The sequence below is a fragment of the Chaetodon auriga genome, chromosome 13 (assembly GCF_051107435.1).
Source record: "Chaetodon auriga isolate fChaAug3 chromosome 13, fChaAug3.hap1, whole genome shotgun sequence".
NCBI classification, from domain to species: domain Eukaryota; kingdom Metazoa; phylum Chordata; class Actinopteri; order Chaetodontiformes; family Chaetodontidae; genus Chaetodon; species Chaetodon auriga.
In genome coordinates, this window is record NC_135086.1 from 1449670 (window position 1) to 1476395 (window position 26726).

Sequence of the window (26726 nt, forward strand, 5' to 3'; positions counted from 1 at the left end):
AAGAAACCTAAGTAAGAAACTACAAATTCTGCTGCTGTAAGGCTAATTATTTTCATTTTTCAGATTTTCGGATACGTTTAATATATCTGATTAAAAACCGACAAATATGTTACAACTCAGAACATAAATAAATTCCCAAGTCAACTACTCTTGAGAAACTCTGTGAATACTGCTCATAAAAAACTTACAAACTCACGGTTACAGTAAAGAAACTTTTCAGAACCAGTGATTCCACATCCTTCATTACTGTGTAAAATGACTTACGTTTCATCTTCAGTGAGGCACTTGTCCTAAGATCTCCACATACAAAGGTATATTTCCCCTGGTCTCCTTTTCTCACATCTTTTACAGACAGGGTGTGTCTTCCACGGCGGGAGGACATGATGTATTTATTGCTGGGAGAAAGCTCCTTGTCTCCGAAAAACCAGGTGCCCTCAGCATCCTCACGGGACAGTTCAACCTCAAACTCTCCAGCATATGTCTCTGGTACCTCAATGTTCTCCATTTGCTTTATGAGCTCCAGGGCAGCACCTGGATACAGAACAATATCAAGAACCATTATCTACCAATCCAGTGACATAAGACCAAAGAAAACAGTACATGGAAAGATTGTAGGTGTAAAGACTACCTTCTACATGGAGCCTTGCACTCGTCCTGATGCTCTCATCATCCACAATCACACACGTGTATTCGGCATCATCCCTCATTTCAATGATCAGCACAGACAGGAAGTGAACCTTTCTGTCTGAGTGCATTCTGTACTTGTCTCCGGAAAAGATCTCCATGTTGTTCTTGAGCCATTTTACTTTGACAAATGGTTCATTGGTTTCACACTCAAAAGTCACCATGGTGTCCTTCTCATTTGCACTGACATCCTCCAGGTACTGTGTAAAGTTAACTGCTGCCTTGGCTGCAATGAGAAAATAAGAAGTGAGACTTTGAAATAAATAAGTTCATAAATACTGATCATATTACCAGAGAGAGCTGGGTATGAAATGACTTTACCTTGCACAAGCAGGAAGGCATGGCTTGAGGCCTCCCCAGCAACATTCATGGCTTTAACCATGATGCTGGCAGAGTCCTCTACTGTGACATCTCTGATTACCAGTTCGCATACATGATCCTCAGGCCAGTACCAGTAGATACGGTCGGACTTTTCCACCAGAATGCCGTTCTTGAACCATTGGCACTCGGGTTCTGGTCTGCCGACAACTCTAACATGGAAACGAACTTCATCCATTGGAGCAACTGTCTTGCTTGTAATGCGTTCCAGGATCTTGGGTGCTTCCATGCTGGGGGACAGCTGGACCCTCTCTGGTTTAATTGTGGGGATAGTGACTTTGCCCTGTTCCTCCAGCAACCTTTTCTCAGCTTCTTCTTTCTCTTTCAAGTGATGAAGCAGCTCCTCCTTAGTCTTCTTTAATAGATCTTCATAGGAGTCGTCCCTCTTGCGAGACTTGGACTCCACAGCAGAGATGGACTCGTAGAAACCTTCCTCTGTCCTACGCTTGAACTTGCTCTTCAGTTCATCTGACTCCTCTGAGGTTTTCTCATGAACAATTCTCTGTGTCTTACGCAGCTTAACAACTTCCCTGTCCTGTGTTGCCTCACCAGGTCGGTCGACCTTCACAACATCAAATCCGACTCTGCCAGGCTCATGTGCAGCCTCTGCAGTCTTTGATTCTGGAGCACGGCGCAGTACGGATCTAAAGTCCTCTTTCTGTTGGATCTCCAACTTCACAGTGTGCTCAGTTGTGCCTAGAGGGTTGTCTGCAACCACTCTGACCTCTCCTGAGTCATAGGACTTGATGTCGACAATCTCCAAGTAATAAATACCATCATAACGAAGTCTGTATCTTTTGCTTTTGCGGATAAGTTGTCCGTTGAGGTACCAGTTAACCTTAGGTGCAGGATAACCAGTCACCCTGCAGCGGAATCGTGCAATGTCACCTTCCAGCACTCTTGCTGGTTCAGGAAGCAGCACAATTTCAGGTTTGGTCTTTTCAAATTCCTCATCAGTAGTGACTCCTGCAGGTCCTCCCTCATGAGCCATTCGCTCAATCTCATCCATTCTGTGCGGTCCCCTCCTGCCTTCAGGAAGCTGTGTTTCCTCAACGAGGCCCTTCTCATCCTTGACAATCAGGGTAGCCGAAGTCTGGTCGACTCCAAACTTGTTTGTGGCTCTGCAAGTGATGACGCCACTGTCTCTAGCATAAGCAACTTCATAATCAAGACTGCAGTAGCCGAATTCATTGACCATGCGCAACCTGTTTGCAGCTGCCAGAGGTTTGCCATCGTGTAGCCAGTCCACCACCATGGTGGGGTCACCAATAGGAGTCAGTCTGCACTCAAAATGAGCGGGACCAAAGCGCTTCATTCTGATAGAGGTCAGCTTCTTCTTGAACTGTGGTTTCTGCTGCTTCTCTTTGTCGTAAAGGTCTCCCTCCTCCCACTGCTCCTGACCATATCGTAGATGAAGGGGCTCCAACTCAGGTGCTGCTATCTCCTTGGCCTTGTAGGTTCCTTTGGGAATAATGAGTTTCCTCTCAGCTTGAGGAGCAGTGAAGTCCACCTCAACATTGACTCTGCAACGAGTGGTATCTCTGCCAGCCTTGTTGATGGCTGTAGCAGTGTACCAGGCACTGTCTGAGCCTGAAGTAGATGGGATCTGGAATTTGGCCTCTCCTTTAGTTCCATCAATCCTGAAATGCGTAACCATTCAGATACATTGATCAGAACATTTACTAAACCACTCTTAAGTTTTACATTCCTGTGTCAAAAGATGTTAAAAAACATTCATAGCTAAAATTAAGGACACATACTTGATATGTGGGTGCTTGTGTGGGGTGATAATGTCACTGTTTTTCAGCCAGACGATGTCAGGCAGGGGGTTTCCAATGGCTTTGACAGCCAGCTCAACCAGAGTGCCCTGCTTTACAGTGATGTTCTTCAGCTTCTCAACAAACTGAGGGCGTGCCAGGCTTTCCCTAGCTGTGGATGGTGAAAAACAATGCAGAACAACACAGCATTTAATTTTAGAATTTCTTGGAGCTGACAGAGTTGTCTGATGAATGCACTCTAAAGACTGGGTGCTGTACATTGTAATGACATACATTAAAAGATCATCCCACCTGACACAGACTTACCATCAACAGTTAGAGTTACAGAGACAGACGTCCGTCCAGCTCTGTTCTGAGCGATGACTGTCCACTCTCCAGAGTCTTGTGGCATGGCTGGTACGATGATCAGGGACTGGGTACCGTCCTCTTTAATTACTATCTTGTGGGTGTAGTCATTGACCACTTGTTGTCCTTGGAAAAGGAGGATAAAATAGTTTTACAACTGGCAGAAGCAACAGATGAATGGTCTATTTGCAGAATTTGTCGGTTCTCTTACCATTGTGGAACCAGTACGTGTCAGGCATGGGTCTGCCAACAACCTTCAAGTCAAATCTGGCAGTTTGCCCCTCAGAGCATTTTATTGAGGAAGGTTTCATGACGAACACAGGTTTGTAGAGTCTTTCCAGCTGAGCCTCATCTGTCTCGTCAAGCCTTCGGGCAGGAGACCGTCCAGGAGAACGGCTGGGAGAGCGGCCGGGTGAGCGGCTGAGAGAACGAGGAGACGTGGATCTGAGAAAGGAGGAGAGTTGTCAATATCCAAGTATTAATGTCATGATTAAGCATTAAGGTTGCTTCAAACTGAAATGTGCAAATTGAAAAAGCAGGAGGATGCAGGATTCTGCATTGCAGCGGGCATGTGCTACTGGGGCGAGTAGTGTCAGTGTGAGTATATCAAAACTTACCTGATCCTCTGCATTGCTGGCTGTGGTGTGTATCTCTGAGGTGTTACAGCTCCGGACGGCTCCACATAGAGCTTCCCAGAGCTGACAGCATTTCCCTTTATGTTAGTTGCAAAGGCAGTATACACGCCTTCATCCTCTGGCAGCACTACAGGCAGACGAAGGCTGGCTCGTCCATCCTGCAGAACCTCCATCTGGTAACGACCACCAGGTCTGATGCGCTGGCCGTCTTTGTACCAAGCAATCTGGCAGTAGACAAGAGATAATTTCATTCACCAATTTAACTTCTCAGTATTAAGTCCTACAAAGCAGTCTTTAGTAAATGTATCTTCTCTAATCGAGAAAGAAACTTCTGTGCTATATGCACAATTACACTGACATCTATAGTATGCTTTCCAACAGATTTTAAAACTTTTTGGCAACTGAGCAGATTCACAAAAGGCTAAAAGCCCCAAACTTATTTACCCTTGGAGCTAAAACTCTGTTATGAATATGTTTATGTTGTTTTCTTGTAAATTTGTGAATCAGACTCATATTGTAAACACCCATTAATGTATTAGATCTTTGTGAAATATAGGCTTATTATGCCACATGGGGGAACTCCAGTTAAAGTTCAAAACTGCATGGATGCTGTAACTGCTAAGTATTAGTCAAACTTTAAATAAAAAGACATCCCATTGCATCCCATTGAGAGAGACCTGAGAGACACTTTGTGATTGTTTTTCAGCATAATCAGCCATGAAATAGATTTCTTTGTGCCGTGGCATTGACAAAACTGTCCATAACTTACAGCTATACTGTCCGAACGATGACAACAACAACAACAACAACAACAACAAAAAACTCAGTTTATTCATCAAAGGCTCTAAAGTAAGCCTGCAGAGGCATTGGAAATAAAATTGAAAATAACCAATACTGGGAGGCACAAAGGCCAAAAATGTTAATGAAATTGTAAAAACTTAAGCACTTATGAACCATACATGAGACACAGACCCAGCTTTGGTAAAATGTTGTGTTCTATATTTCGGACATGGTTGTCACATTTAGATTATATTTTGGTAACGTTTTCAATTCAGTACCTTTGGCAGAGGATTGCCACCCATCTTGCAGTGGAAAGTAACACCCATGCCGTCCATGATCCTGTAGTTTTTGACCGGCGTGTCAAAGGCCGGCTGCACTGCCTCCTCGTCTGCTGCAGTCACTATCAGCTCTCCATCCTCTGTCACCAGCTCTCGGTAGGTAATCCTCATGATGCGGAGCTCAATCTCCTGGATGATCCTCTCTTCAAAGGCTGAAATTAGAAATTCCTGCAAAAAAAGTGTGCACTATTCAACCTTAAATACAACTCCGATTGACTTCTACTGTGTATGATCTTGGTGTCACAGAACTATGGATATTTAGAAATAGAGTACCGATTCTGAGACAAAGCTCATGGGCGTTGTCATCCTCTTCTGTTCCAGCTCATATTGACTCACAACCACAGCGGGTTCCTGAACCACGGTTGTCGTCACTTCAGTTTTATACGTCACGTCAAACTGCTTCATGTACGCTTCATATTCCACTGCAAACATAGACACGGAAACACTGTGAGTCAATGGTCCAACAATACTTTCCTTGATGCATTCAAAGGGTTTTCTGAATAGAAGACACCTTTTTGAAGATGGGCACTGTTATATGTCAAAAATCCCTGGACAGAGACAAAAAACGGATGCCTATACCTTCCTCCAGCAGGCTAGCGGAGGCTGAAGCTTCTCCGTGTGGATTCTTGGCGAAGATGGAGTATTCTCCAGCATCATCGGCAAAGGTCATGGAGATCTCCAGTCTGCATTCTCCAGTCTCCTTCTTATAGGCAACTTTATATCTGATAGCAAAAAAACACAAAACAATGTTGTGATCTGTCAACACAGGGATCAGAAAAGATCAGAAAGAAAAAGCTGTGCCTCCAGCACAAGTAACTCAAACCTGGGACCGTACCGGGCAATGAAAAGGTTTTCAGATGCAAACAATAAAATAACTGATGGGAGATTTGTACCTGTATCCAGTAGTGAGTGGTACACCGCTCTTCTTCCAGATGATGTGAGGTTTGGGGTTTCCTCCGACCTGGCATTCGAAGACGACACTTCCTCCCTCCACCAGCTTCTGGGCGGTAGGTTTCTTGATGAAGAAGGGAGCAGCAGACTCTCCTGTGCTCACCTCCGTCACCATCTGTTCCTTTGTCTCGACTGAAACACTGAAAGGAACAAACAGCTTGATCAAACACTCAAACTTCCATGTAATATTACAGTGGCTGATTAGGAATATTGGGTAATAATACAGTATATCAGACTTTTACAACTCACATTTTCTCCTGAGTGATTCCAACTTCAGTAACAGCTGCGATTTCTTCTCTGCTCTCAATTTCTTCTGACACTACAAAAAACAGAATGAGTGCCATAAAAAACCTAAAAATGTACTGATCTACAGTTTAAAAACCGATTTCTTAACTTTCACACAGACATTAATTTCAATTTATTTCTACCGCCAACTTAAAAATCAACTTGTAGACCTCTATCACAGTCAACATTACATTCCACTTCCTTCTCTGCCAGTAATGTTTTTGGACTGAATTAACCTACAATCTCATTAAAAATTAAAGAAGCAGCAGCAACAAAACATGACCACTAAACCACTAAAACACTGAGGGCTGCACAACTTTCATAAGAAGGTGAGCCAACACTAGCGTCATAACGTCAATGTTACTTCCAAAAGGCCTTTGTTCCCTTTCCTACCACATTTACCTTTGACAAGCAGGTAGCAGGATGTGCTGATGGTTCCTGCCTCGCTGGTGGCGGTGCAGGTGAAGCGGCCGCTGTCTTCAGCGAATGCCTCACGGATCACCAGCCGGGCGAATCCGCTCTTGTAGCTGATCTGGAAATCGATGGAGCTCTCGATCTGGTAGTCCTCTCTGAACCACATGATGCCGGGAGCGGGGTGGCCACTGATCTGACACTCCAGGGTCACTGACTCACCCTCTGTCACTGTCACATTCTTAAGGCCCTAAACACCAAAAAAAGTGACACCTTCAGACACCTGGAAAGACCAAAGCTTTCAGTTTTGAATGTAACTCTTCACTTTAATTACTTAAAAGCATGTTTTCTCTTCAGCAGCAAAAATTAACGATGGAAATGGAAAAATCAAGTAGAGTATAATCTACTGGGAGGTGTACACAGGGAGTCTACAGCCCTGCTCGCAGCTCTCTTAGGCTGTAGTTCATTAGTTTTGCAGGTATTTGGTCATAAACCAACGTGATGATGGTGCTAGATCACCAAAGGTTTTGGGATTCATCCTCTGGGGACCTTGAATGTCATGATAATCCATCTACTTGTTGTGCAGAGATATCACAAGTGAACAGGACAGTACTCACAGCAATGAGAGTGGGAGGAACAACGGGCTCCTGAGCTCTTGTGGGCACTGCAGCCACCTCCTGAGGAAAGACAACAACATGAGTCAAACCTCATCAAACATGGAAAAAAACAAGGTGTTTCTCAGCGGTTTCTGTGAGGATGGAGGGGTGGAAGCTGGTTATAACAGATAAAACCCTGCAGAGAGGACAGATGGATGAAGGTCAACAGGTCAAGACAGGAAGAGGAAGAGGAGTCTTCATGAGGTGGATGAAGGGCAGCGTATAATTGGCTGCTACGGTGAGGGGGAACGCAGGTGACAGTCCACAAGGGGTTAAAATGGGGGAAGTGGAGGGAGGACTACAGTGAGGGGGTCGGACCAACCTGAGGTTCCCAGTCCTCAAACTCCTCCTCACTCACTGCGTAAGTTCCGCTCGGCTGTAACTCTAACTGACTCTGATATCTGACGTCTTTAAACGGCGGTGGGAGGGGCTCCGGCGTCACTCGCACCTCCACCGTCGCTGATCTGCGTGACGGACTGGGAGACTTGACGGGCTTGATGATCTTTCTGGAAGCATGGGGGGATCTTAACTCTTTCTGCAGAGTGGCGATCGCAGAGCCGGCGATGGACACCTGACCGAGCCAATGAGAAGAGCGTTAACCATCGTCACAAACTAAACTTCCAAAGTCCGAGTTCATCTGAAGATTAGTGAGCGGAAACACGGTGGAGGGTGGTTCTCAGTGAAAGAGGAATTAACTTCCCTCACAGGGCATAGACAGAAGTCTAGAAACAGTCCTCAAAGTTCTCCTAACAGGCCCTTTTGCTCATCATTTGGATCTTCAGTATTTCATTTATTCAGTTTACACAGCTGTTCATGTGACGTTCACTGACTGTCTCAGACCATTTATTTTCCAAATAATTACATTAGAAAATTCAATGTAGGAAAATGAGACAATTCAATAAAATATTACAAAGCAATCTCCACGCTGCAAGATATTTAATCCTGGTGGAATGATCTCAATTGTTTATTATGATTTTCGTATTTCATTGGCTTTAAAATACTCGAATATAAAAGTACTATGTCTAAAAATACAGGAATTAGCCTAATTAAGAATGTAAACCCCAATTTCTAGACAAAATACAGAGCACCTGAGCTCAGTGTCTTTAATAGTAGCTACAGTCCTAAAGAGTTCTTTTACAGAAATGGTCAAAAACAAAGTAGTGAAGAAGTTACCACAGCATGACAACCTGGAGAGGAGCATCAGAGCAGATGACAAACAGATCAGGACTGATCGTTCATTTAATGTGCGCAGAGTAAAGAGAGATCTGACTGTCTGACACATTTCATTTCAGCCTTAAAAAACTGTAAAATTAAGGAAGTAGCCAATAATCGATACTGGCCACTGAGCCTGCAGATGAACAATAATTCTCAAAATAGTGCTAATTCTTTTTCTTTTTCATCATAATTTGCAACAGTCTTAACAAGATCTATCAAGTCAAAGATTCTGTCAGCAGCTTCATTACAGATCACTATCTCACCAAAGCTGACTCTTGGGCAATCACTGTGGATCAATATCTTTGCTGATTCGATGACAGTCGTTATGGATCAATATCTTTAGACTGACTCTGTGGTACTGAGTCAGCATTTTGATTTAATGTTTCCTCCAAACATCCTTCCAAAAAAATCTTAATTTGGGCAAGCTAAAGCCAAATTTGATAAAACTATACATTTGTAGGATGTGTAGCTGAAAACAGGACCATCACTTCATAGGAAAGGCTAGAAAATTGTACTTTGCTGGATCACTATGGCTGTAATGCTGTGGTAGCCTCAAAAGAGAAAACATGATGTAATATTTTAGGATGGGCGATATTGTGAGGAGGAAATCAAAGTGAATCACACCACATAACCAAACAGTGGAGACTGTATGTTAAGATGTGCGTGTGTTAAAGATGAAATGGAGGATTTTTGGATGATGACGGCGGGCCTGCAGCTCCTCTCCTTACCTCGTGGCTAGGTTCATGTTTAGGAACAGAAACTTTAGAAACTGTGAAATGTGGAACTGTGGACGAGGTGACACCAGTGTCCACGTGGGAGGACATTTCTGTTGTTCTCTGAATCTGGAGTAACCGACAGAATTTATTGAGTGGTTAAGAAAGCTCTATTCTTACTGTTAGTTATCATATATCTAATATGAATTCAGCCAACTCCTCCAACCTGTGAGACCTGGACTCTGTGCTGCTCTGAGGTCACAGAAACAGCAGCTGGCGGTTCAGCAGGAAGTGTTTTTGTTGCAACGTGTTTCTCTGCAGTCATTTCTCTGCCCTGCTGCCTTATCTCCACCTCTACAGCCTCCTCCTCTTCAGCTACACCACCCTCAGCATGCACAGGCAGGCGGACACGAGCAAGGTCAACGGCTGCCACCACTGTGGCCACCGCCTCCGCTTTTTTCCCTCCCTCAGCCTGGAGACAGAGAGCGGCACATAGATCTCAGGACATCCATGGCAGGAAGCTGGGAGGAAGATACTCAACGAAAAGCCCCACAGACAGGAAAAATACTTCCATGGTATATGTTCAAGAGTAGAAAAACATCCAAATCGAAATGATCATTATCACATGCATCATGCAACATTTGAGTGAAACATGCAGTTTGCTCTCTGTAAGTGTGAAGCAAAGACAAGATGGACTCTGTGTTTGATTTCATGAAAAAGAGCAGATACAGTGGGAAGAGAGGTGAAGAAGTGAAGATATTCGGTGATAGCAGGTCCAACTTTCACATCATTATAAGTGAAGAAGTCCACCACCCAAAAACTCCAACCTTGTCTTATTTACACACATCGTAACCTTTAGCAACAAAGGCTGATTGTTGAGTTTTACAAGTTTAGCTCAGAGGGACACGTGGTGTTACATGTCGCACAGACTGTAAAGCTGCATGAGGCAAACTGCACCCGCTGGGTTTTAGTCAACAAATAGCTCAAATGCTAACTGCTGCTAAAAGAACAATAATAAGGTTGCCATCAAAATTCAGGGCAAATCTCAAATTTCCAGAAAATCAACAAAGGAAAACGCTGGCTGGCTGACAGCTGGTGGAGCTAATTCTACTGATCATGAAATATGTGGTAGTCTGCTAAAGAGAAAAAGGTTCATCCTCTGGGGAGCAAGAATGTACTCAGTAAAAGCAGCATTAGTGGCTAATATTTCCACTCTCACACACACAGAGACTGAAGTGACAAAAAAAAAGTGAAAAAAGAACAAATGAAGTGGCAGTTTGAACAGCAAGTGGGGTGATGGTGGCAGACAGTGGGGGTCTACCTGCTCTCTGGACACAGCGGCCTCAGGCGGACCCCGGCTACGAGCCTGATCCACGGCCGCCATCACTGTAGCCACCGCCACGCTCTTATCGTCCTGGGAAACATGCTCATCCTGACGCATTCACAGCACATGAACACATCAGCACACGTTCGTTCCACATCCAACACACAGGCAGAGCTGGGCCAAGGCACTGTTTCACCTCTGATCATCACAGTTAGTCAAGTTATGGTTTCTGTGTACTGCTGACTCATTGCTCATTGCTGCAGTATTATTGAGATTTCCCTTTATCCAATCTACAGCCACAGGTAAAGCTCAAAAACACATTCATGAAGTCACACACTCATCTCCCACCACACAATTTCACCCTGACTGTGGTTTCTCCATCCCTGAAAGAGCCTGAGTGATTTGGATGCTGATTCCAAAAAAACTTTGTGTTTTCAGCCTGCATGCAGGTCACGTTCAAGAAGTGCTTTCAGTTAAACTCCACCATCCTCACCTCTCTGGTGGCGGAGACCTGCTGCTCCCAGTGCTTCTCCATACGAAGCTGGGCGGCGCTACTCACACTGGTCATGCTGCTCACAGTGGTGTAGCTGGCCTCAGCCACATAGTCTCCCTGCTTCCAGGGTGGCAGGACCTCTGAAGAGGCAGATACCTGCAGGAGGAAGGCACCATGATGACGGTGGTTAAAGTTAATCTCACACATCTGTTACACCTGGAGCAACAGCTCTTCATGAGTCCTGAGTTCATGAGGTGGGAGTGAAAGGAGCTACAGCACAGAGCACACTTGAAATTCCACATGATCTAGAAGTTGGTTCCGCCTAAAAAGTGGAAGGTGGTGGCTGTCAGTATTTAGCTATAACAAAGTGCTTTGGAATAACTAGCTTGCATGATTCAGAGAATGTAAATCTAATAATGAGTAAATCCCGACTTTACTTTAGTCAACGTGTGATAACTTTGGTGGGTTTGGATTCATAAACAGCTGGTTTGGCTGCTGTAACCTCCTGATAAGTAACTCACCTGTTTCCTGGTCATGACAGGAGACTTGACTGGTCTGATGGGGGAGATGGACAGTCTGGTGGAGGGAGAAACAGGTCTGCAGACAACAATGAAGCAGGTTACAACACAGTAACACACTGCACAACGTAACCTCAGGGACTTTATGATTTTCCATTTCTAGAAACCTGACTCAAACATAATGACACGGATCACCTTCGTATCAAATCTTTAGCATCTTGAATTCTCTGACAGTCTACTGATTCTGTGACAGTCAGTACGGATCACTTTCTTCCCCAGTAGCAGTGGTCATACCTGACAGGTGTGGGCGTCGGCCCTTTCACGTGTCTCACAGGTGAAGGTGACTGCTGCCGTCCTCCCGTCACCTTGGAAACAAAGGACGGTGGGGACTTGGAGGTCGGCTTCGGGGGAACCCGCGGAGGTGTTTTGTGAGCCAAATGCTGAGTCATCATTCCTCCTTCTACTTGCATCTCCATCATGGTGGTGGCTTGGAAACTGGCCTCCATCTTCTGAGGGGGAAAAATTACACGATGAGTTTTATATTTAACGTAGATAAACTGTTCAGGGTTTAATGAACCCTTGAATAAAAACATGATTACAACAAAGAATTTTGATTTTAAACCAACTTAACAAGGTTCAGTTTTACTTTCAATCACCACATGAATGACACAGTTTGGTAACAATTTGTTTCCATTAGTTAACATATAAAAAGTATCTGGATAACATTGGGGGAAAAAGTTTGTTTTCTAAGTTCCAGATTTCCAGTAAAACTGGTTCTTGGATCAGACTCGGGTTGTGTTTACAGTACGTCTCACCCTCTGCACTCTTGTCTGGGAGCTCGTCATCTGGGATGTGGACACAACGGTCTTGGTTTTCTTAGCAGGTACAGCTTCCTCACCTGCAGCAAAGATACACATGTAGGTTTAGCCTGATACGACATTAACAACAACTACATCAAGATCACATGTTTTCTGATGCTGTTCAAGGCTTACTTATAAAAACACTCAGAATTCTCCATTTTTAAGTCCTGACTGTATCTGTCCATATACAGTAGTTTGAATTTGCATAATTAAAATCTTAAATTTGCTGCAGCTGGTAGAAAAACTTGAAAGTGTTCGTAAATCTTCTGAGGGCCTCACCCTGAACCAACAGTTCAGCAGTGGAGGTGGCACGTCCGCTGCTGTTGGTAGCGGTCACAGAATATGTCCCAGAATCCTCTGGGAAGGCCTCAGCGATCAGCAGACTGTACAGGTCTCCCTCCTGAAGGATCCTGAAGTCGGCTGAGCTCTGGATCTCGGCTCCCTCTCTGTAGAACTTCACCACAGGTGTTGGGATTCCTGTCACGCGGACATCCAGCCTCACCTGGCTGCCCTGTCTCACTGTGGAGCTCTGCAGTCTCTGAAGGAAGTTTGGAGGCGCCGTCTCCGCTGCAAAGACAGACAATTCATCTCGTTAGGCCAGTTTTAATGTTTACAAAGTCAGGCAACCAACAGATCAGTCAACAAAAACAGAATTTAAAAGAGTCCTAAAAAGCATAAGCCTTTAATATGTATACGAGGAGTAGGGACGGGGCTCTATCCTACTTAATAAAATTAAAATCCAGGATCTAAAATATGTACTGAATCTGAATTCCTTATCAAATCTTATCAGGTTTGCCATTCAATATTTACAAGTAATTCAAAATAACTCCAACTCGCAGCAGAAACACAACAGTTTTTAATTAATGTCCACAAAACGAAGCTACAGTCTGGAAATGAGCTGAGACGCAGAATCTAGAAGTGTTCATTAAATGTATCTGACACATTAACAGCTGCAGCCTCCTGAACTTACTGTTCAGCTCCTCATTCAACCATGAAGCTGATCAGATTAAAACACTGACATGACATCAATCAGAGTCTGGTAAACTGACGTGAGGCGATCAGCTGATCATCAGCGCTCTGATGGTTCCGTTGAACTACAAACACTCACTCCAGTCATACAGATGTGTTATAGAGTGACGTGTCTTCGCTCACAAACAATCTTTGACTGAACACCAGCTGCAGAGAGCTCATCAACCAGAGAACATAAACAGTCATTTTAGCCGTTAGCTGAATTAATGCTAATGAGCTACAGCTGATCTCATCTGCTGCCACTGGTTTCTTTCATTTACAGTAACAGTGACATCAGTCAAGTAAAACTTAGAGCAATTAGCTGCTGCTTTTCTTTGATCTTTGCCAAAAAAATGACAAATGATCTTTTCTTTTTAAAGACTTTGAATTACATAAATTTATTTATCATCTTTTAATTTGTTCATTTCTGTCCCAATCACAAACTTTCCATGGTATAAACCAAATAAACAACCAATCAGCTGATCATTTCAGACCTAAATATTTTAATATGCATTTAAATGTTAGAAGTCTGAACTCTCATGTATTCAAGCTGGTTTATTATCACCTCACTGAGTGGAAACAAGTGGAGTTTTGTAACCGAGGACTCAGGCATGAGGCCCTTACTGGTTCAAGTTCAAGCTGTTAATCACTTAATGAACTTGAGATTCCTCTTAAGGAAAGCTATGCTGCAACAGCTGCATCTATATCGGTTTTATCACTGGATTAAGTGACAGGTCACGCCCCTCAGCTGAGAGCAGGTTAAATTTAGACTCAAACTCAGGCACAGAGGGACGATCATTGCTTTCAGACACAGTTTTTAACTTTTACTCATCGAAGGAGAGTGTAGACGTAGCTAAGGTTAATATTTCTATCACTTACAAACTGGTGTCACCACTGCTCTTACTGGAAAGGCTTCGTGATACGATATATTTTGTCCCTGAGGTCATTTATTGGTCATTTATTGTCTATTTGTGGTCATTTTTCCTCTCTTTGTGGTTGTCTTACATGTCCTTGTAGCCATGTGAGAGCTCTCACCTGTAACGAGGAGTTCAGCGGTGCTCGTGGCTTGTCCAGCACCATTGGTGGCTCTGACGGAAAATCTTCCGCTGTGTGCGGCGGTCACAGCGGGGATCCTCAGAACAGCGCGGCCATCGCTGAATGAGATCTGAATGCCGGGTAGAGCGGCGGTGGAAAGAACCTGGCCATCACGGAACCAGCTCACCTCAGGAACTGGAGAACCTGGAGAGGAAAGAACCAAACTGTCAGACAACCCAAAGATGCTTAACTGTTAGTGGGATACTCCAGCATTTATCTGGAAAATCTTGTTTGCAATTCTTCTTTCCCAGAATTCGATGAGAGGATGGATATCTGTTTTATCTCCCTCTCACAGAATGAAACCCAGGACATGCTTAGCCTAGCTTAGCACAAACACTGGAAGTTGGGGCAAATCGTAGTTTTGTCATAAAGAGAAAAGAGTGAGTGAATCCTTTCTGCATACAGCCTTATCAAGCCACAAAAAAGAGATATCCTGCTGAGACTGCTAAGCATTATATGCTAATACAGAATTTATGCTAACGTTAGCAATCGAGAAATTCTAATCATGTTGAAGTATATTCTGACAGTTCTTCAACTCATCCCCAAATGAGCTAAAAGCAACAAACTAACCATTGTCAGCTAGAAAACTACTCCTAAAAAGTTACATGTTTCTTGTATCCTGCTAGCTAACAGCAGTCAGCTGGGTTTAACTGATAGTAGTGTTATTTGAGCACATGCCAAACCTGACAACCCCATGATGGGTTCAGGAATGTAGACAACCAGCAGTTGTTGGTCAATAAATAACTTCAACACTAACAACTGCTTATGTCTCCTTTTTACACTTCTATTTCTAAACAACACACAGCACTTGAATCAGAGAGTTGAAGTTGAAAGGTGGGTTTATTTCTCTTGATAGGGCTACAAACAGCTAGCACATCATCCAATATGCTAGCTGGCTATTGCTGCCATTACACCACACTATGACCATAAAACTACATGAAGCCAGCATAATGTAAATGCTGACTATTTATAGGTAGCAAAACAATAGCTAGCCATAAACACCACATGTAACATTGATTTTGCTATTTTGTGCCTATTCTGGCAGCTTTTCCCCCGCTTCTCGTCTTTGTGTTAACTTAGCTTAACCTCTGAAGAGGACGGACCAGAGGGTTAAGGAGCAAAATGTTCCTTTAACCAAATAAAGTAAAAGTTCTTAAAGCCAGTTTCAGTAATAACAACATGCAATGCAAACACTTATTAACGGGATAAGAATCAAATGGACTGGAACACTGTCACACTTCATTATGTGTTACAAATTGTTCTACAACTAAAACAGTCCATTAAAACAGGTTACATTCTGGAATGAAATGTGAGCTTTGAACCGTCAGTCCAGTCTGAAAGCTTCCTTACCACTAACTTGAGCCTCGAACGTCGCGGCACTACCCTCAAGTGCCACGACGCTCTGCAGCGGCTGAGTGAATGTCGGCGCCTGTGTTGACATGTTGGTCGGCACCCTGCAGACACAACAAAGACAGTGAATGAACGGTCAGGACAAAACACACAAATGGGAGCACAGGAGCAGCCAAGAAGTTTCATCACTCAACTCAGAAACAAAAACATTCACAGGAAAATTACTGTAGACATAAAATGAACTTTTCTGCTTCCACTGCATCCTCGACACTTCACTCATTCATCCAGTCAATGAAGGCAAAGGCAAAACTGAGGCCATTTCTTTATTTCCGTAGTTATCAAAGGATAAAAAACATACGGTAAGTATATACCTTGCTTATTTTACTTATGGTACAAGTGTATTTCTTTATGACCACCTTTATCACAGTAATAAGCATCAAAGAGTGGGGAGTCACTCCATCACGACACGCTGTTCACTGGACACAAGAGCATGCTGGGAATGACAAGTCTACCACGGAGGAAGGTGGAGAAAGCTTTTTGTCGTTAGAGACAACAGAAGATTTTACTTTCCAGACATTTGAAGATTTTCTAATGCAAATTAAAATGACAAAATGGTGTAATTATTGATCATTTCTGCAGAAAGGAGTAGCTGCTCAAAGGAAACCTCACCATTTTTAAGAAGGATCTCATTTTTAAGTCCAGTAAAGAGTAAAAATGTAAGTTTGACAAAACAATCTGGAGACAGTTTCCAGTGTCTATAGTGTAGAATTGGGTATCTAATGTAAAAATCTAATCTAAAAAAAAAAATGGTAGCAACTGAAATGTGTCCATTACAGAAAACTGTAAAAAGTTGGCTCCAAATGTTTGATCGGAGTCTTGATCTCTGACACCGTCACACTCACAGCGGACACTTTAAACAACATGATCAAACCTGATGCAGCAGAACCAGAGACCCTGCCGTCTTTATCCCACACATTCCCCCTGTCAAAAACTGGTGCCTACATTACCCACAATGCCCCTCAAACCAACAACAGCTGGTGTCATTTCTCCCTCCATTATTATCAATATGGACATTCAACATCGGCTGCTAGAATACATTAGAAAAGACATGAAATCAGTCTTGAAACAAGACAAAAAAAAAAAAACTTCAAAACTGATCAATAACAAACATTCTTATTTTCAGGGCCAAAAAAAGAAGCAGTGTAACGTGAAAGACTGCAAAGTGCCAAACACAGAGGTCAAAGTTCAGTCAACAAAGGTTTCCTTTTACTATGACAGCGAACTTTTTGACAAGGAGCTTAAATTCCCTAAATTGCACAAAACCTTTCAGGCTGAATGCACCAATCTGTCGGTTGCAGTTTGTAACCACAACCCTCAGAGTCGGCCCCTGGTCCCCGGCTCGGCAGCCTCTCCTGGTCATGTGCTTATGATCTGGCACCTGGCCGCTCTGTTTTTACAGACCTCACAGCTGGTCGCTTCCTTGATAAAGAGTGTCGCCCTCACACCCAGCACGCTGTTATTGGCTGGAGGCTACGCAGCCAGAAACTGATGCTAACGTGCTAACGTCTGAACACAGCAAACCACAGACGGAGGGCAGATCTCTGCAGATCAGGGTCATAAGTCATGATTCGGAGCAGTCATTTTTGTATGAGGCTATGAAACGTCTTTTAGGGAAAATGCTGCTCATTCTGCTTTTAACCACCACAGAACGGACCTCAGTCAGGTAGAGCTTGCTGAAAGTTTACAGGATTTGTTGTAAACAGGGCAGGATACCTAACATTAATACTGATTTGGTACCAGTGAAAACGTGTCCACAGCACAGAGCATCAAGAACTGAACGTCTTCAGCTTCTTATTTAAATCATAAATCTGCGTTTTAGGTAACATCTGAGAAAACATCTTTTGTTAAATGACAAAAGGTTTAGTAAAAAAAAAAAAAGTTCATATTTCTCAAAATAAGGAATTTAAAACACATAATTTGGTATCAGAACCAACCTTAGGTATTTTATTTGCAATAGTAGATAGTATATTAGTGCGGTGTATTATTGCCTTTCTATATCTTGGGCCTGACAGATATATTTATATTGTACATGTCAGCTAAGGGCAGAGATGTCAAAGACATGTTGGATGTGATTTGGAAACTGTCTCCACCAGAGCACACTGACACGTTCACCTTCACACCTCAGAAAGTCCCCAAACATTGCAGATGTTGGGCATGATTCTTTAAAAAATGCAAATCAAGCTTTTGGTCACAGTCCAATGTTTCAAATATGTAAAAACAGCAAAAACAGTTTCTTTAAATGTCTAAAGGCTGAAGGTGCAGCGATGTCCTGCCGCGCTTCATGTCTTCTCTGGGACAGATGACCTGCTGACAGTGAGACTCTGGATGTGATGAAGCTGCAGCAGCTCAGATGGTCTCAGGGTTTATTTTTAGGAGCCGTGTCCCTGGAGGTGGTCCAGGCTCCACGGGGTCTGGCTGATAAACCACCAGATGATCCGCGGCAGAGCTCGGAGCAGATTAAACACCTGTTTGACCCTGAGGGGAACTGGTCTAACATTTCAATCCCAGTTCAGTTTCAGTGTCCTCCAGAGGCATTCGCTTCAGTTTTAGTTTGTTGAGATTTTAAGAAAATGAATGTTTAGTATTTTATTGCATTTTTAGTGATTTTTTTCACATTTATTTAATTCCTTATTACGGTAAAAAGATATTTGTGATATTATAAGCAAGATGACATTTAATGAAAACGAATATTAGGATAAAAAGGAGAAACAATTTTTAAAAAGATCATATTCACTATTTTATTTTTGCAGAGAAAAGAACAAGAATGATTCTAATTTTGTTTTATCTGCCTTGTACTTAATTTTATTTTTTACTTCTTGTATTTCATATCAGATAAAATTTATGACTATATGACTATTTATTCATTTAGCATTTTGTCTTTATTTGACAGTTGACAGTAAAGACAGACAAAAGTGTCCAACCTGATTTAAATCTTCAACTTTAAAAGTCGTTATAAACCTGCTGTTTGTGAATTAAAGATTGTTTTTATTGGCGATTTATTTTCTGATCATTTTCTTGATTAGTTGTTTAACTGGAAGCAGTGAATTTTAGACATTTTTGCTGACATTTAGTGATTAATCATGGTTTGGTCATCATGGTCATCAATCGTTTCAGCTCTATTTGAATACTGACAACATGAGAACGACTGAAAAGATGACGTCTATCACACATTTGACTGTAAACCTCATTTAACACCTTCAACTTATGTGAAGTTGGTTTAAATCTAAAGAAAACTGCTGAAAAATATTTTGGGGCCTGAACTAGAAAACGTGAGGAAAAGTGTGAGAGCCAACGGTAAGACAAGCTTGAACAAACAAACTCTGAATAGAACTTCCTGCTTCCAGCTCATGACAGATTTTACTGAGCAACGACAACCGTCCGCGAAGTTTGAATTTCTAGTTAATTTGATAAATTAACTGTTTGTGTTTCGTTTGGTTGTTCCCTGTTTGGCTCTGATTGGCCCTGTTTTTTTCCTGTTTGGCTCTGATTGGCTCTGGTTGTTTCCTGTTTGGCTCTGATTGGCCCTGGTTGTTTCCTGTTTGGCTCTGATTGGCCCTGGTTGTTTCCTGTTTGGCTCTGATTGGCCCTGTTTTCATTTTTTTTTTTTTTTTTTTTTTTTCCCCCCCCCCCCCCCATTTGGCTCTGATTGGCCCTGGTTGTTTCCTGTTTGGCTCTGATTGGCCCTGGTTGTTTCCTGTTTGGCTCTGATTGGCCCTGGTTGTCCCTGCTGTCTCTGACCAGCTGACAGTGACAGCTTCTGCGGTTTGACGTCACTTCAAACTGACAGAGCAGCAAATGTCACCTGACTCACATCGGGGAAATTAAAGTTTATAAAAGCACATCTGATTGGTCTCATCTGAACATCATGCAGTGACTTACTGAAAACTCCCCATCGCTAATTTCAGCTTTAAACTGAAAAATAAAGCGTGTCTCAAGGCTGTCCTATTTTACACATCTGAATTTTCTTCAAACTCCTTGGGCCTAACGTTTTTATAGTAGTCTCATTAAATAAAGCATTTCCTACAGTTCAAGTCATTTTTGTTTTGTAATGTTTATCATATCACAGTGTTTCTGTTTCACCGTTCTGTTCAGTATTTAATCTTTAATTTCTTAGTTATTATTCTTGATTTTAACTAGATCTCGAGTCATCTGAAACTTTAATGGCAAATATTTGGATCATTGATTAATCGTTAACATTCTTGTGAAAATGAAAAATGAAAGTGAAAATTCTTGTTTCCTTTCGCCTCTATTATATAAAACTATACTAAAACTTATACTGAAACTTTTATAATATCAAACCATTGATCAAGAAAGTAATCCTAAAACAACTTAACTTATCCTATGAACTTACAGATCCATTTATGGGGAACTTACAATGATGTTCAAGTTTTTTTAACCCCTTAAAAACCCATAATATATCACAACCAATAATTATAACAATTATATTAATCTACTCATTATTTCACACCATGGAATTCTCTCTACATTAAGGATCACAAAAACCGATTCTGCCAATGAACACGATGCAGAACAGATCTGGTTACAGCTAAACTTAATCTGATGACTAAACTGCATGTTCATGAGGTGAGGTGGAGGTCTGACCCTCAACAGGCATCCCAAGTTATTAACAAATGAATCAGCCGACAGGTTTCTAACAGGTTTAAAGCTGCTGGAGGGGACAGAAGCAGTGCAAAGTACATTTACTACAAAGTACAATGTCCTTGAGTGCTTCCATTTTCTGCTGCGTCATACTTGACAATACTTCAGAGGCAAATATTGTACATTTCATTTTACTGCATTCATCTGACAGATTAAGATTTTTAATCCAAAACATACACCAGCATCTTATTAAATAATGATTTATCATTTAACTAGCTAAAAGTATATAAAGTGTATATGTTAAAAATTAATTCATCAGAAATAATAATCCACTAATAAACATACATACAGTATCATAGTGCTACACAGTAAAGGAGGCCGCTGCACTTTGTCAGGCCTTTTACTTTTCATTCATACTAATGACTTATTCCTTTGTTTTTCCCATTTGACTTGTATCTAACTATAATGCAGGACTTAAACTCATAATGGAGTACTTTTACATTGTGATATTAATACTTTTACTCCAGTAAAGGATCTGAACTTTTCTCAGTTTTGAAGCCTTGTTGTTTTCTTTGGTTTCAAATATTTTCCCCTCAGCGTTTTATTTGCACAACACATTTCATGTCACATCTACTACGTGTTGTTTGCGTCAGCTACAGAAAAACTGCACTTTTTCATCTTTTTTCCACACGTTTGACTTCTAAAGAAGGAAGTTTAATGTTTGTTTACAAAAACATTTGTACATTTTAATGCAAAAAACAAACTTAGTTCATTCCAAACACTGTAATATTCAGATTAACAGGACTGTTTCCTTGATGTCCATGATTCAGATCATCAGCGGAAACGTCAAACCACCAGTGATCCCAGACGAATCCACCTTTAATCAGTTCACACTGGCCAATGAGAGGCATGATCATGTTTCTCAAACACTGACGATTTATTTCTGGAGACACATCAGCCATTAAGGCAGATTTTTAAAATTCAGTTGGCTCTCTCAGCACCTTCAAAATAAAATAAAAGCTGCAGGATAAAACCAATAAAACATGTTCTTAAACTTTGTTCTCAAAAGTGCTGCAGATCAGCCCCTCCCGTCCAGTCTCAGTCTAATTCTTTCAAATAAAAACTACAAATAATAAACCCTAAGGACAGACCGACAGCTGTTCACTCTCCTCCAAAATAAAAGCTTCACTGATGTGTCCCTGCCATCAGTCAGGCACTTCCTCCCCACAGAGATCTATGTAATATAACGAGGGGGGTTTATCTAACACAGGACACTAAACACTAAAAATAACAGCAACCCCCCAACCCCCAACACCTCTGTTTGATTGACAGTCACCATGTGGCACATAGCTGGAGGAGCAACTGATAGCCCTGCTGCCGATTCCCTTAAAAAGCCATCAGCCACCCAGCTGAGAGTCCAGTCTGATGCTATCAGGGGCTATTCTGGGATGGCCCATTATAACCTTCAACATGGAAAAGCAGCAGAAAGCCTCCAATATGTCAGTGTCACTTTCTGAAAAGTGACGGAAAAATGAATGGAGCCTGGTAGGAAAGACTGAAGACAAATGTCTGCGTGTTACAGTGTGAATCCAGCAGCTATCAGTCAGCTGCTGCTTGTCAATCACAACACTTGAGAAAACTTTAAAGACACTTACTTGTCTGCACAAGGATGCCTGGGATGCCCAGAGGGCTGTCTTCAGAAAATCAAAAACCTCTTTATCCAGAAAATTTAGTCAGAAAATCCGAAAGGAGAACGAGCTGAGCCTCGAAGGAACCCCACAGAAAAAAACAAAACTACAGGCCGTCAACGCCGTGTAGTTTTGTTTTTCCTCCTGACAGCAGTCCCTCCAGCCGAGGCGTCCGGGCCGGGAACGCTGACTCTGCTCAGAGGAGCCACCAGGACGACGGGGGGCTTTATACCTCCATGACATCACACAGGACACAGTGTGCCATTGGTCAGCCCCGCATGGTCCTGCAGGGAATCATGGGAGGACAGGGGAGCCATTTTATGCAACTCGTCACACCTGTCAGTCGCTTTACTTTACAAAGAGACAGACTGGGAGAGACATCACCAAATTTACTCCAAAGATTGAGGAAATCTGGGGACAAAACATCTTAACTGAGCTGCAACTCAGTTATTTTTATTACGGATTAGTGTAGCAATAATTTTCAACTGATTACACATTTCGTCTCTGAAACATCAGAAAAAACAACCATCAGGTTCAACAGAAGAGGAGGAAGACTCATTTTCAGAGTTTTGTCTGGGGAGACTTGACTGTTGACAGAAATTTTATCTATTATCATAAAGAATCACTGATTAGAGCTTCTGAAATGTGAATATTTGTCTTCTGAATATCTTTGGGTTTTGGGGCTGTAGGCAGCTTTCTGTTTTCTAATATTTTTGGTTTTGATTGATCAATGAATCAAGTAAACAATCAGCAAATTATTCAATAACAAAATGTCTGTTTGTGGCAGTCTTATCTGTGTTTGACATGTATATTTGTTTTCTCTGTGTAAACTTGTAAAGTAAGCCTTAAAGAATAAACCCACCCTTATCATTTATGAGCTTGTGCACTGAGAGCCTGGTTGTGGCTTCCCTCCTCTCTCCTTGCTCTGCTCCACCTGCACAGCTGCCATCCATCAGCTCGTCACCTCTCTCAGGCGTCACACCTGGGCTGATCAGTTCATCAGCCTTCCAGTGTGTTAACCCGGCTCTTCTCCCACTCGTGTCCGGACCATTGTTGAAACTACAGTGGCAGCTACCTTTAGGCCGAATGCAGTTTGCTTCTCCAGGTGATTTTGTTTCTCTCTGCCTGCCACCGTTCTTCATCTAGCCAATCTCTACTTCCCCAACTTCCCCCAGTGTATATGATAATAAACATCTTTTCTGCTAAACCGTGTCCATTCCACCCTGCAACCACTTCATAATGACATACAGTAAGAAAAGGAAAACATAGCAAATGCTCACGGCTGAGAAGCTGACAACCATTCATTGAATGGTTGGCACTTCTGCTTAGAAAATGACAAACCACTGATCTCTTATTATTAAAATTTCCTATTTTCTTTTGATTAATCAAGTTGTTTTAGTTCTCATCTAAATAACTAAGCTAGCAACAACATCAAATCTAAAAATAATGCATAAAATCAAGGAGAACAAAAAAACTAAAGAAAAATTGTTTGATACAGATTCTGTAGCTGAGACAGAAGAATGGTCATCACAGTCAAATCTTCTATCATCAGAGCTTGAAGGATTACAAACAGCCTCAGTGTACAAACTAAAACATTCTCTGTGGCATCAATAACAAACACAACTTGTTACTCAGAATTTAGAGAAATCAACAGCCCAAACTGGCTTCAACAAGTCCTGAAAACTTAATCTGATTCAATACAATGTGAGAAAGTTCTGATGAGCACCATAAATGTCCAACTGACTGAATGCATGCTGGGAAGTGTCCAGACAATGCATGCACCATGTCAACCTATGCTGCAAACTTAACCTGCTCCGGTGGGACCAAACAGAGGGATAGTTCACCACACTAAATGATAAATAGTAATTATTGCTGCATTTATTTGCAAAATAATCCAGAAGTTGTTTGTAAGCTCCCGTGATTACAAATGCAACATCTGGTCAGATAGACCTTGTCCTCTCTGCTCTGTCAACAAAAACAGTCTAAAATACGAATTCATCATGACAAAGCAAAGATACCCACGATGAACATCTGATATTATTCTCTAATTAACTGAAGGTTCTTGTAGAGGATCAGTAAGCCCAGAGTAAACAGCTTCATCACAGCAGTGATCAGGATCCTCAGAGCAGACAGGTAAGATGGACAGTGACAGGCCACAGCTCTCAGATCAGACTGACTCACCTGCTGAAGTTTCCCAGCATGCATGTGGGGGCTGGGGCTGCTTCCCATTCCTTCGTGCTCCTGTCATAACCCCAGACCAGCCAATCAGATCGCTGCTCAGTTTACAGAGCTGTCCCTGTCAATCAAAGTGATCCATCAGCAGCTCACACACACAACATGAAAAACATAGAGCAGTTATACTATGATGTACATGTCTGAGTCAATTAACAACTAATACTGTCAACTTCTACTGCTGATACTTTAACTGCATGAAGCTGATACTACTTCTGCACTTTCACTGCATGAAGTTAATACTATTTTTTGCAACAAAAAAAAAATGTTGAAGAACGTTCTGTGTCTAGATGTCACATCGTTCAAGCATACTTATAGAAGAGGTCACAAGGAAAGTCAAGAGAAAATATTCTGTGGTTGAGTCTGCAGCAAGAGCTCCAGTGTGCAGGATTTAAGGAGATCTACTGGTTGTTTCTACAGTTGCCCTGAGGCGACAAACCAAACAATGGCTGGGACTTTCACATAGCTGCTGTACAGGAGGTCAAGGGTCGTTCACTCAGCTACAATCAGAAACCTCACCACTAGATGCCACTAAATCTGTAACAGTGGACCTGGTTCATGTTTTCAGGGTTAAAGACTGTTTGAAATACTTCAACATCAAGAACATGAGGACAGTTAGCCTTGTATCTGTACAATTAGATTTCCTTTATTTGTGTGTGTGTGTGTGTGTGTGTGTATGTGTGTGTGGGTGGGTGGGTGGATGTATATATATGTGTGTGTGCACATCTCTTGAGGTCTGTTTGTATAGGCCTATTCAAAAGAGCAAAACATTAGACAAGAATATGCACATTCAGAGACAATAATTAATAATAAAATTAACAGAGATTATACTAATCAGGCAAGTTTTAAATGTCATAGAAGATGTAGAGTAAACAAGACCCAAGCTGAAGCTCATTAAAAAGCTTTGAAAAACTGAGAGAGTTGCTTTTAAATGGATGAAGACGTTAAACTTACAGGCCAGTGCTTACAGTATTATCCAGTCCACAAGACAGACCGCCATTACTCAGCCCTCTGTGGTGAACGGATATTATAATGTTTATGCTAAACTACATTACCTCCAGATACTTTTTACAAATAACCATTTCTGGAATTAGAATTACAATCTATTAACATTTAACTTTAACTACTAGCTAATGTAAGCTAAATGAGTATGTAATGTTTACAGTTCAGTCAATGTTATTAACTTCTAACTTCTTATTTTTCAAACTGAAAAGCGTTTTTATCATTTAGCGTTAGCTAAGCTAAGTTGGCGTTAGCCTTAACGCTAGCTTAATTTTAACGTCAGTTTTCTGATTCGGGCACTTCTGCGAACATTCTATGAAAACTTCAGTGTTACTGCTACTGCAACATATCGCCGAATGTTTTCAGTTCAGTCAATGGTGTTTAAGTGAAGGTAACTTCTTATCTAACCAAATGCTGTCCTTTAAATCACTGACTTCAGTTTGGTCTTCAACGGGGGCTGGTCAAAGGACGATAATTTCGGTGATTCAGCAGTTCATCCTCACTGCTATGCGCTTCCGTTAGTTAAACTAAGCTAGCGTTAGCTTAAACGCTAACTCTAACGTTAGTTTTCTGATTCGAATCTTTTTGCTAACATTTTATGAAAACGTCCTTTTGGCCACTAATGGTAAATATCGTCCAAAGTTTTCAGTTAATTCAATTGTGTTAAAGTAAAATCTAACTTCTTATCTGTCTAACTAAGTAAGTTATTGTTCAAATAACTGATTTCTGCTTCGTTTTTACCGGAGCTGGTCAAGGGACACTACCGCCGACGAGTCAGCGATGGCGGGCATTCTCACTGCAAAGAGCTTGCGTTAGCTGGCTAGCTGGTTGATGTTCCTGAATCTGTCAAGTTACCGTCAGGTCTGGCAACACATCCGGAACGGTACTTTCTTCCTTCATAATAAAATAACATGCTTCAACAGTCCAAATTATGCAGTAAAAGCCCCTTATTTTTTTTTGCTTTTTTGAACGTATAAACCTACCCATTTGGTAATTCGGTGCATTGATGACTACATTAATAGCTTAGTTTGAAATAAAAATGTTTTGTACTAACACATAGTAAACTGTTCGGGAGGATTTGATAAAAACAGGACAGTGGACACGACTGACTTCTTTATTTCAAAGAAACTCAAAATAGACCAGAAACAAAATCCTTCAACTGTTGCTTAGATTCCCTTACATTTCAAATATCCTTTCCTTTAATAAAGCAAGATCAAACATTATGTTTGACCACCTTAAATAAAACCATTTGACAGAACTGGGGGAGACATTAAAACTCTCCTTATTTCTCAGTTTAAGTGTTTATTGAAAAGAAAGAACTGTGGCTG

The 26726-nt window shown here is 41.8% G+C and overlaps 1 protein-coding gene across 1 annotated transcript in view; it reads right to left on the minus strand.

Moving 5' to 3' along the window:
• LOC143330788 (titin-like) overlaps nt 1-22194 on the minus strand; it is a 206767-nt gene extending 184573 nt beyond the window's left edge. Inside the window, exons 1-22 of the mRNA XM_076747548.1 lie at nt 22132-22194; nt 15818-15921; nt 14408-14611; nt 12644-12931; nt 12320-12402; nt 11799-12013; nt 11508-11583; nt 10987-11142; nt 7203-7262; nt 6577-6835; nt 6139-6208; nt 5832-6029; nt 5518-5660; nt 5212-5360; nt 4879-5106; nt 3803-4044; nt 3397-3629; nt 3147-3311; nt 2823-2991; nt 1006-2702; nt 629-910; nt 265-531 (exon numbers count right to left, since the gene is read on the minus strand). Coding sequence (XP_076603663.1) covers nt 265-531; nt 629-910; nt 1006-2702; nt 2823-2991; nt 3147-3311; nt 3397-3629; nt 3803-4044; nt 4879-5106; nt 5212-5360; nt 5518-5660; nt 5832-6029; nt 6139-6208; nt 6577-6835; nt 7203-7262; nt 10987-11142; nt 11508-11583; nt 11799-12013; nt 12320-12402; nt 12644-12931; nt 14408-14611; nt 15818-15908 — 5275 coding nt within the window. The 5' untranslated portion in view covers nt 15909-15921; nt 22132-22194. The remainder of the gene's footprint in view (nt 1-264; nt 532-628; nt 911-1005; nt 2703-2822; nt 2992-3146; nt 3312-3396; nt 3630-3802; nt 4045-4878; nt 5107-5211; nt 5361-5517; nt 5661-5831; nt 6030-6138; nt 6209-6576; nt 6836-7202; nt 7263-10986; nt 11143-11507; nt 11584-11798; nt 12014-12319; nt 12403-12643; nt 12932-14407; nt 14612-15817; nt 15922-22131) is intronic.
• Between the last annotated feature and the right edge of the window lie 4532 nt (nt 22195-26726).